Below are 12,217 nucleotides of genomic sequence, written 5' to 3' on the forward strand. Positions count from 1 at the left end.
CCCGGAGGGGAGCGCGGGGCGGAGCGCGGGGCCGCGGGCGGGGCGGGGCGGGGGCGGGAGCGGGGGGAGCGGCGGGGACCGGCGCCTGTTGCCCCGAGAGAGTTAACGGTGCGGGGAAACTCGCTCGCCGCTCCTCCGCCCGTGCTGGGCGCTTGGCAACCGGGGCGCCGCGCATGTGGGACCGCCGGGCGCCGCCGCCCCCCGGCCGGGCCCCGCGTCCCCCTCCCCGCCCCGGACAAGGCGTTTAACGTGCCCAGGCGTGAAGTATGGCATGCAAAGATGGTTTCTGCCAAGGAGCCAGCCATCGCCATGTCCTCGGGTCTCTCCATCGCCCTCCTGCACTGCCTTTGCCTGGCGACCTGGTGAGTACCCCGGCGGCGGCGCCGGGGGGCCCGGGCGGCCGGTCCGGTGCGGCTGCTCCCCGCGGGCTCCCGGCGGCTCCGCTCACCCGCTCCCTCTTTGCCTCGCAGTCTCACCGGGCCGCCAGGGCAGATCAAAAAAGAGGAGAAATTGTGGCCGGAGAATTTCACCAGCATCCTGAACAGCCTCCTGGATGGCTATGACAACCGGCTGCGACCGGGATTTGGGGGTACGGTGGCGGCGCGGTGCCGGCGGCGGGCGGGGGGTCGCTGGGCACGGGCAGGGGACGCAGCGCTCAGCGCTCGGACCGACCAGTTACTGACCGTAACCGTGGGGGTGTGTCCCCACTCCCTGCTCCGGGGTCCGAGCCCTCCGAAAGGGGCTGGCAGCGAGGCAGTGCCTGGCCCGAAAGCCCGGGGGGTGCTGCGCAGTCCCGGCCGTGGGGGCCCCGCTGGGGCGGTCCCGGGCTCAGCCCCCGCTTTGCTGCTCTGCCCACATCCCGGGCTCAGGCTGCTGCGCTGAAGGAAAAACAAGCCCTGAAGCCGGTGTGCGTCGGCTTGATGGGGATGGAGGGACCTGTCTAACACCCAGATTCTTCTCGTTGTTGGCAGTTTTTGACCCGTAAATGCCGCGATCGGGTCCTAATAGAAACAAGTATACTTCTACCAGCCTAGGAGGTTAGGACTGATGGATTGTCCCACTAGTTAGGGAAAATAAGAGCTCAGGTGCCTGAGCCCGCCAGTTCTTTACCACAGTTGCTGAAATTCCAGCTTTGATTTAGAAGTAGTAGACTTCATTGCTGTATAGGAATTAGATGTGGCGGAGTTTCAAATTTGCCTTCACCTGTTCTCTGCGTGTGGGGGTTTTGGGCCTCTTCCTTTCCTTAGGCTGTTAAGATGCAGTTTTGTGATGCTGAAGAAGCAGCCAGACTTGCTGTTCTTTATGATTTTGATGTTTTTGTGTAGGGACTTGGAATGAAAAATCATTAAGATGCAGGCAAAATAAAAGTTTATTTTGTAATCTGGAACGAAGATATTAAAAATGCAAATTTGAAAGTAAAAGTAATATAAAAAATATTTATAAATAAATGCTACAGCCCTTTTTATGATGCTCAAAGCTGTAACGAGGTTTTTATAGGCTGCTTCCAATACAGGATTGAATGAGATCCTTGCGTAGGTTTATGTTGCGAAATACTTTCTTCCTCCTCTGAAAGTACCTTCTCCATACATGTGATCCATCCACACTGACATGTATGCCAGCGCATTCCCCACACGCCATATGCAGTGCTCACATGCATGATCGTGATTGTTATAAAAGACAACACCTGGCACCATGGACCACTCTTATTATTTTCAGTGTATGGAATAAATGAGGCCTTCTTAAGTTAGCTTACACATTAAGTGAGAAGGAAGCTAAATTTATTAACACCCGGAGGAGTCATTGGGAACTGATAGCCTTTTGCAATTTAGTCTTTGCAGAGAGGTTACAGACACTTCTGCACGCGTACAAGAGATGTGCTAAGTTTGGCATCGTTTTAGGTTGAATGCCAACTAATTAGTCATCTAGCAAAGATGCTTTATGAGCATTATCAGATTTCCAAAATTAAACAACTACTAAATATGTAATATATGTTGATTTTTATTTTAATACAGTTGTCCTTTGCAGGATGTTTTGCAAGAGTAGATATTTTTCCCCTGTAAGTGTGGCAGACTTTCAGAAAAATGCAGTCAAGGAGAAAAAGTTCATTGTATCTTCTTGAACTTTCATATTGGCAATATTGAAGTAAATGAGAGAGAGAGAGAGAGGAAAAAACTCTCAGATTTCAGCCTGGGGAAAACACTTCTGGGTCAATATTTCACAAAATGGATATTATTTTGCTTCTTCCTTCCTCATAACCTTGTCTATGGTTTATGTTTAAACCACTCATCTCTGAATTTTGAACTTTTAAGTAAAACATGAGGAAAAAATGTTTTGTTTTTAAAAATTATGCTTGCCTCGCTAGCTTCTTACAGCAAAAATTACCTACACCTGATTTGAGAAGAAAAACATTGGATAAAAAAAAAATCAAACAACAAAACAACCAAAGAAAGAAATATCTGTAATTGATCAGATTTCACTTTTTGACGTTGCTCAGAGTAATAACTACAGACTATTTATTGAAATATAGAATATCAACACCAACTTTTAGCTATATTTTGTTTTTTTTTTTTTTCTGATAAATCTTTATGACGAATGGGATTTGTATCTTAAAAGTGGGTCACTCGCTAGTTTATACCATTGCAAACAAAATGTCAGAGGGGATGGGAATATTTAGAGATGGAAAGCATAGTGTGTTTTGGTAACGTTAAAGCTACATCCCTTTCTGATGAACAGCGGAATACTTATTTTTGTTTTCTTCTTGAAGCTGATTCACCATCTAGTTTTCACATGGCCTGAAATGAAATGAAGGTTTTATTTTAAGAACAAAAGGCCTCACAGAGGACTAACTGATTTTAAACTTCAAATTGATGAAAATGTTTCTAATTCTGGCACAAATTATGTTTAAAATCAGGCTTGGGGAGGTAGCCAAATTCTGAATTTTGCTGGCATATTCCAGAGTTACCACAAATAAAAATACATGAAGATAATTCACATGCAGAGTGAAGTAGAAAATGTTTGATTTTGGAAATTTCCTACAACTGGATCAAAAGTTTCCATACTATTGTTAATTTACACAATTTTTGGTAGTTATGAAGGAGAAGTTAAACCCTCATCATGCTTACAAATGTGGATATGGTCTCCCAGGAGAGTTGTGAACCCCAGGAGAGTATGTGGAAGCTTCTCTTGGTGGTGCTTGTGCAGGAGCATGGCATATGTTGAGGGTTAATAGCAGAATGAAGTTCCCCATGTCATTGGATTGACACCTTGCATTATAAAATCACTTTATTAAATGAATTTTATAAACTATAAAAGTTGCTTTCACCTTACTAGGCACTGTGAGGCTTGGTAGTGTGATAAACAAAACCAGAAGAGTTTACTAAAAAGGTTGGTAGAGACCATTTATGTGAAAGTTCCCATTAAGTTGGGGCGGGGGGGAAAGTCTAAAGAGTGAAGCAAAGAATCACCCAGAAATTGAATGAAGTAAAGCAGGATGGGCAGTTTCATGTATGAAAGGAAAAAAAAAACCTGCAGCTGCTGTCAGGAAGACTTTAAATGCATAAGCGTTTTGAATTTGAGTAGATGGAAGGTATTTAGGGACTAATGAGTAAAGTAACGCTGTATGATGTTTGAAAATAGTGTGATGGAAATGAAGTTAGTTCATTCCCTACACTGTATGCTCTGTTTCAACATATCCTGAATTTCAGCATGCAGTTTATAATCCAAGTGGGTTTCCTGGTCAAAACCACTCTATAAACACAGTGTTTTTACAGAGGCTGCTTGTAGTGTCATTAATTAAAATCATCATCTGCTGGAAAACTTCAAAAGTACTACCTTAGTACTATTTTGATTCAGCCGTAAAAATCTGAAGTAAAACCCTGTCTCCAGTTTTCATCTGATTTAAAAAATTTTGTGTATTACATGAAGAAAAATGATAGAAAGCTGTATTTTCTCTGAAAATCACCTTATTACTTTTCTGGTGATTAGTTTCAAAGTGATAGTAGAAGCCCAAAGTCTTTGAAAGGAGCATTATTCACTTGAAGTAAAAGGCCTATGTCTGGTTTGCCATTTTAAACCCTTGCATGGTTTCAGACTTTACCTGAGCAACTCTTGATGTTAGCGAGGGCCTGCAAGGGCTGATTCAAACCTGTATTGGATGGTAACTTTAAAAGGTGTAATTGTGTCTTTGAAATTTTCATGATACAGTAACTAATCGCACTTAAACCTGGACGTACGGATGTAGGAAGGAATAAAAAGACTGAAGCTGGTGAGGGTGACAGCACTGTGTGCTGCCATATATCTGCTAATTTCAATGAACTGTGCCTTTCAGAGAACATCTAATCTCTGGTGTCTTGCTCTTAATGGCCAATTGTATGGCCAGACTGAAGAAAGAAAGTGGTGTATGACTTGCCTCCTGCCCAAGGTTCTTAGGTTGACTAAGGTTGAAACCCCCTGACCACAAGCTGCTGGCATCGCCCACAGCCCGTTACTGGCGTGTGGTTGTGTGGTTGCCATCATTTGGTGACAGCTGGAGCCCTCTCCCTTCCTGAGTTCTGTTCATTTGTGTCAGGTGGAATCTGGCATAAGTTTTGAATCTCACTATCAACTACTGGTGTTAGCTCTATGGCTTTCTCTTTGGAAATTGCCACATACACTGCTGACTCCTGAACAGAAGGAACAGGACTGTGTCCATTCATTTCCCTTTTTCTCTTCTTCCTCCTTTTGTATTCTTTCTAATGATCTTGTAACTGGGGAAGTGCAGCTGAGTACTTAGTGGAAATAAATATGCTGGCCATTGTCTCCCTGAGGAAGGGTAGGAGAAGGATTCTCTGCCCCATCTAGTCTGTGTGTTCAGCTGATGAACAGCATTTCTGAAGAGTTTCATTTCCTGTCTATGCAGGACTTTAGTCAGAAAATAAACACAGAATACATTTGAAGAGCAAAGGCAATTTTCTGTTTTTAGAGAAAACAAAAATATCTACATGATTATTTGCTCTTACTAGGAACTCAAGCGTACCTTAAAGGTTCCATTACTCAGCATAATAGATATTATAATTTGTCTTTACTATTTAGATTGCAAATGAACTTGAAGTGAGCACTGGAAAGTGAAGCGGGTAATTTTTTTTTTTTCCGGCAGTTGTCCATTCTTTCTCAGCTGGTGAGAGTTGATGACTCAAAGCTTAACAGGATATGGTGTTAGATACCTGTAGGTGACAGATTTGAATTTGGCCTGTTAGTAATGCTTGAAGTCATTACCATCTGTCTGTTGTTCAGTGATCTGTATAAAATTAGCTGATATTCTTAGTCCAGTTCTTAGTAGACAGGTGTCCACATCATGAAAACTGGCACTAGTATCAGGCTTATTGGCTGTCTCAGCAGAGATGATTTGCTGATAAATAGGCAAAGAAACAGTAATCTCCTAATTTCTGAGGTATACTTTTCCCTTTTCAGGTTCAGACATGCGGATGGATGAACATACATAGAGGCAAAGGTTATTGTGTGGTGCTGTGTTTGTTGCATTGTTTTTTGGTAGAGAATGTAGCCCAAGTGCTTGAATCCTGCATTAATTTTTAAAAAATGCCCTACCTAGTTCTGGCTTTTGGACAGAATTCTTACATATAGCAGGTGTCCTTAGCTGTTCTTTCTGATAGAATGGAACAAGAGAACATGTTTCATATGCTGGGTTTTTTTTTTTCTTTTTTTCCCTCACTTAAAAAATGTCAACCCTATTCAGGCAGCAAGAATTTGGAAAGAGCACCAAATCTTTCACATGTAGTTATATTTAAAAGAAATCTGTAGCAACTACTTTTTTTTTTTTTTTTTTTTTTTTTTTATAATGTAGCCGTAGGAACTGATGTAATAGGATTTTATGTGGTTTATATATTATATCCAGGGATTGAGCTCATAATAGCAGCAATAACTGCACAGCATTTAAATTGTACTTTGTATGTTGAAACTGTAGTACAGACTTGTTTGTTAATGTTTCTGGTTAGTTGTGGGACCCTTGATGGCAAAATTTGCAATATACAGAAAGCCTGTGCAGGATTTGAGTGTTTACATACAGCGGAAATCTCTGCAGTGACAGTTGCCTATGGAGACGCAGGGATAATGGAGCCCGAAGTCTTTCACTGGGAGCTGTGCTGCAGTTCAACCCATATGTTGACATAAAATGCATGGGAGAGCTCTCTTATGTTCCTCTTCCCAGGACTAGGGCCTGGCATCACTTCTTCAGCCCACATGTAACATCTATAACACTGAACTATTCTGGCTTTTTGCAGGGGTTGCTTTTAATCCTGCCTGAGCTTCTTTAAAGTATATTATCTTGCAAGCAGTGATTCAGACTTAACTGTTCCCACTGCAGTGTGTAGGACTCTCCTCCTATTTCATTGACATAAAAATACACACCAGTATGATATAAATAGTTCTTCAGCATTCCTGAAGATTTATGGTGGATAGATACTTTGTGAAGATCCATTGAGGGGTAAACCCCAATGGTCATATTTAAAGTTAATTGGCCTTCTTACAACTGACTGCATTTTATTGCCAGTAATAGAGCGTTAAGGATTCTAATAGGATCTTCTGCTTGCAGAGCCAGAGTTGATTAAGTGGTGCAACACATTCGTTTTGGAGGGCTGCTTAAATCACCAGTAAAAGTAGGTTAGGTGACTACAGATCACCTCCTCGTTGACAGGAATTCCCACGATTAATAATAGTTTAAAAAAGAAGCAGCAGCATGACTCACTATTTATACCCCCGCTATTGTTACCAACTGGAGTTATGTTTTCTCCTAGAACAAGAACAAGAGATAGGTATTGGTGTCGCCATAGATACTCCTGGGTTGGCATTAAGTACTGGGATGTGCTGGAAAATCCAAGATTTGTCATTTCACAACTGTTAAGGCCAATGTAGGTGGAAGATGTGGAGTATGAAAGGGCTGCAATTGCAGAGAAAGCATTAAGGAGATAATCAACTTCACTGTCTTTGCTCATACCAGACACTGAACTGTTTGACCAAGGTTTTGGCTGCAAAGCAAGGATTTGTATGTCCGTACTAGCTGGATAACTGTTATGATATCTAAAGTATTTCTAGATCCGCATTCATCTGCCATTTTCTAGTTCAATAAGATGTGATTTTTACATCTGTTTTGTCACTCTTCTGCCATCAATGTTGGACTAGCATCTAGAGGTAGACACTATTTTGTGGCCTCATAATTGTTGGAGAGTTCCTACTTCCTTCTTTCTCGTGGCTCATACTAATAAATATTTGAAAACAGAATAGCAGTTCCTGGAGAGTGAACTCAAACATAGTTTTATGTTTGTTTTCTTGTGCTGCTGCTATAGTATTTCTAATAGCATTAAGTTGTAGACTTGCTGGTTAGGAGATTAGCTTCTTGATCTTAGCTTACCCCTTCTTTCTGAGAAACTCCAAAAAACAAAGTTGCAGAAGCCTCTGAATGGCTATTGTCCATGAAGCTGTAATGATTTAATGAAACAAAAGAAATCAATGTCTGAGGTAAAGCAGCTCATGCCTGTGGGAAAAATCTGTCCCTTTGCTCAATTTGGTATGATTGTAAAATTACAGTGTTCTGTGAGCTAAAGAAAAGAATATAGCATCAGAGGAAAAACACTTAAAGGTTTGGGGTTTATTTAAGGACTATTCCTATTTAGTTTCTTAGAACTAACAAGTAAAGCAGTTCCTGAACAGAATTCAGGGACTTGTCTCTGTTACTCAATAATAAGGGAATACTGAATATTAGCCTCTGTTCCTGAAAGGGATTCTTGCAGGAACTGAGTGCAATATTCAGTATTCTCTTAGTATTGAATAACAAAGACTAATTCCTGTATTTTCCTTATTAAAGCTATGTGGGAAAATGATTTTTTCATTTCTGTAGAACTAATTTCAGAAATATTTCAAGTTCAAATGAAATAAATATTTATATATTTAAACCAACCCTTGATAAACTGTAATAGTGTGTTTATGGGAGATCAGTTGTAATTGAATCTCTTCTATTCCTACATACAAGTATGACTGGGCTTTTCTCTCCTGTCTTCTAGCACTGTAGATAAATGTCTTCACTTCTAATCTCTTGGAGCTCTTCTGCTCTCCAGAAAATATCATCTTCAGGAAATGTCATTGGAGTATGTCGTCAGTTAAATGAGTGATCTAAACACTCGCGGATTTCCTTGACCAACGAACACTTTGTTATTTGTAGAAAAGGGAGCAGCTTCCATTTGACATGTTTAGAGAGCAACCCATTGCAAAACAAATGACATGGTCTGAAAGTGTGTTATCTGGAACTTGGGACTTGCTTCTTAAAACCTTTTCGAGACAAACATGCAAACTATGCAACTTTCCAGGGACCTCTGAGCTACCAACTGTTGTACAGTGGAATTTCTTTAGAATTATTTTGAAAAAATGCCCTTCTGTGGAACTTAGCTTCTAGTAAAGTAATCTTTTTGACATTTAGCAGAAAAATTCTTAGCTATTCTTCTCTAAATAATTTGCAGATTCTGTAGTAAAATAATTTTACATGGTTTTCTTTCACTTTTTTTTTCACAGCTTGAGACTCATTCTAGATGCCATAAGTTCAGGTTCCCTGTTTTCCCATTGCTTACTTATTTTTTTATCTTTACCTTTTGATTCAAAGTGACATTTGTGAAGAATGATTTTTTAAAATTTTTTTTTTCTTTTCAAATGGGGCATATTCTTCTGTTGAGTCTTTCCTCCTTTCAGTTTTGGATTGCAAATACTGTGATAAAGCCTGAATTATCAGACTTGAGCCTCTTATCCTCTAGTAATTTGAGTTGTAGGGGTTTAGAAGCTGGTTGTGAATTTGTAGATCATGCATGTTTTTTAAAACAGATACTGTTTGGTAAAACCTTCAGTAGATTTTTAAAAAATTTATGATGTGAGTTAATTACCTGAATTAAACTGTTAGCTAATGCTTTGATGACAGAATCATCGTAATTATCAGCTGATAATTATTAGCAACTATCTAGCCCTTTACATTAGGAAGAGACCTAAATCCCAGTGAAATTAGTGCATGTATTCTTTGGTTTAAGAGGAAGTGTAGAGTGTGCTGTAGAGTGGTAGCCCATCTAAAATTTCAAGGTAGTAAAGGAAATTATACATTAAAATGAAACTGTTTTCTCTGGTGGTTGATTTGCCGTGCACAGCTGTGTGAGTGCAAAACCTCCACTCAGTGCACTGTTTTTAACAGTGTCCTAAGTATCATTAGTTCTTTCAAGACAGGCTTTGTAGCAGAATGCGGATCTTGGTTCAAACCCTCAAAAATGCTTAGACCTCCAACTTTTATTTTGGATATTAGTATTAAAGCACTTAAGTACATCTCAGGATATGGATTCAGTTCTTGATCCTGCAATACTAAATTGCTCAGTGCATGGCATGCTAATGTCTGTAGTCCAGTTATTACCAGTAGGTCCAAATATTACTAATAAACGCTTTGAGGAATGGGGTTTTCTTAGATTCAGTGCTTGCTGTTAAGTAGAATGGTGTTTTTAGTGAGCCTTTTAGTTTTTTGGCATCAGTTTTCTTAGCTGTTGAGTCAACATTGGTTTTCTGAATGGGGATTTGCATGGAAATGCTTCTTTTGATTAACTTATGTGGTAAAGGTAATTGAGCAGTGCTTCTTATTTGAGACTTATCTGAATTGACCTCTGTTTGCGTTTTGCTCTTGCTCATCCACAGAACCCTGAAAGCTGTAACTGTTCACACGCCAGGATCATTTATGGGAATTGTTGACCTGCAAAATTCAAATTTTCTTGCTCACTTCCTTTTCATACATTAGGTCCTGTTACTGAAGTCAAAACAGATATATATGTCACCAGTTTTGGACCTGTTTCTGATGTAGAAATGGTATGTATTTCTGGGATTAAAATGCCATTTCCTGGTTCTGAGAAACCATTAGCTGCAGTAGGAGTGGATGCTTCATCTGTACTGTTCTGTCAATCATGCAAATTAGGCAAGATTAGTAACAGCTTAATTTACAGGTTATAATTAGATACATCAGGCCTGATTCTGGTCACACTTTCAGTGGGTTTTGGCTGGCTTAAGAAATTCACTTCATAGGATTTAAAACAGATTTTCACAGCACAGAGGCAGAATCTGGCCTTGCAGGGAGTGTCTAAGTCACTCTGTTGTGGGGAAAATGTGCAATATCTTTGAAATTGCTTTTCATTTCTGAAACTTGTGTTATTCTCAGGTGAACAATAATGGCATCACTTCACAAATACTTGTTGATGTTTTCATTTCAGATGAATGCCCTTTGCTGATCTTTGTGCTTCTTTAAGCATCACTTTCAGCAAATGTTTGTCTGATAAGAGTTTTCATAAGTATCTGCAGAAGTTAAACGTATGCGTGACATGCATGAAATAGTAACAGAGGAGAAATATTACATTTGCATGTTCTGTTATTTGTGCCTGAATGGCTTTTGCTTTCAAGGTCAAATCCAGCAAAACTCTCATCAACTTCTAAAATACAGTGATATACCCTTAAATCATACAGCAGTTGATCTTTTTATAACATATTCAAGAAATCCCATGGAAATAACACCAGCCATATGTGCTGAACCGAAATTCTTCATGGAAAAAGCCATTTCAGGGTAGTAATTGTCTTCCCATATAGTGCCATAGTTCACTATATGGTGCACCTGATTTACTTCTATTATGTGGAAAGGTATGTGATAGCAAGGTATTTTTATAAAGGCTACATTCGTGACAGCAGTCTCACGTTGAAAAGCCCCTTCATTGGTTATCGTGTGCAGTATTATGCTTATCAGAGTGACAAGGGCTACAAGAATGTGGTGCCGAGGAAATCTAGTGATATGTGCCTCAAATCAATGAGGGCTGCATGACCTCTCTCCGGTTTCATTTTCATGGGAAGTTATTAGTTATATTGGAGCAGGCAAAAGTGAGAACATGGACTGAAGACAGGTGAGGAACTTTACAGTAGATATTTCCCCTTTCTTCATTAGGGATTTTTTAGGAGGCTATTTAGCAATACAGGAATTGTTTCTGGAATACTCTCTAGTTAATATATACATTAGTGACCCAATGTAATCTGAATGTGGCTGCGCTCTTAAAACTTGCTGCAACAGTGAAGTGTGATTTGGTCTCAGTACAGGGGATGATCAGAATGTCTTTTTAGTTGCTTTTGTACCCATTTCCATTTTGTAATGAAAATGGTTGAAATCTTATATTACAAAATCTGTCATGTAGAAGCTAATAACAGAAGCTGCTACTTATGAGCTATGAAGTCACCAGCAAGAAATGACACTAGAGGAGACACTTTTCATGGATTAACTGTAAACCACAGTGGAGGATACAGTCATGGAAAAGAAGACATATAATCCTAAGATGCATTGCACTAGTAGACATGCCTCCTTGCCAATGCAAATAGATACAGCCTTACAAGTAATTTAAATGGAAACATTATGCAGAAGAATTTGAAATTAAGTCAGAAAAATTAACAACAAAATCAAAACTGTAAGTTAGAAAGGACTTAAAGCTTCCCATGTGACCTTTTTCAATGTCACACAATAGTTTATTTTGTGAAGTACTTTAGCTTCCCAAAATGAGAAATGCATTCTTTCATCCATTCATTCACATATGATTTCTTATGATGTGCCTGTGTCTGCAGTTCTGCAGTTGTTTGCATGTTTTCTTTGGAACATCTGAGTGGCTTTTCTGAGAAAGTTAATGGGATAGTTACATACTTTAAAAAATATATATGTATGTATGCAAATCTCTATATAATCTATTATCTGTGTTTTGTGGGCATGGCAAAGGACTTACTTCGCTTTTCTCAGTTAAAAGCTTACTTTCCTTGAGACGAAGTTAAGTTTGCTTTTCTAACTTTTAAATGGAACTAATTATTTGTCCTGGTATTTTCAATTTAGCTAGCAGCAGCCAATCTATGGATGTATTTTCTTTAAAAACCTGTTGACAATTCTTGTCAGAGAACATTTTGTTTCCAGTTATATGCTTGACTTCAAATTCTGTTGCTTGCTTCCTGCAACCTAATTAGGTTAATTATTCCTTAATGATTAAATGTGTAGCAGTATTGTTTACTAATGTAAGAAATTAAGCTATTAAGAAGCAGACAAGACACTTTAATTGGTGGAAAGATGTTTGTGTAGTGGACTTAGGATTTTCTTTTCTAATGGTTTCTTTGGTCTTGAGGGATTTCTTCTTTTACAGGA

The 12,217-nt window shown here is 39.5% G+C and overlaps 1 protein-coding gene across 1 annotated transcript in view; it reads left to right on the forward strand.

The window, feature by feature from the left end:
* Window positions 1-279: 279 nt before the first annotated feature.
* Window positions 280-12,217, forward strand: part of GABRA4 (gamma-aminobutyric acid type A receptor subunit alpha4) — a gene marked incomplete at both ends in the record, with an annotated part of 37,242 nt that continues 25,304 nt past the window's right edge. Inside the window, 3 exons of the mRNA XM_082282551.1 lie at window positions 280-362; window positions 471-589; window positions 9,806-9,873. Coding sequence (XP_082138677.1) covers window positions 280-362; window positions 471-589; window positions 9,806-9,873 — 270 coding nt within the window. The remainder of the gene's footprint in view (window positions 363-470; window positions 590-9,805; window positions 9,874-12,217) is intronic.

This window comes from Coloeus monedula, assembly GCF_965178545.1.
Source record: "Coloeus monedula genome assembly, chromosome: 5".
NCBI lineage: Eukaryota > Metazoa > Chordata > Aves > Passeriformes > Corvidae > Coloeus > Coloeus monedula.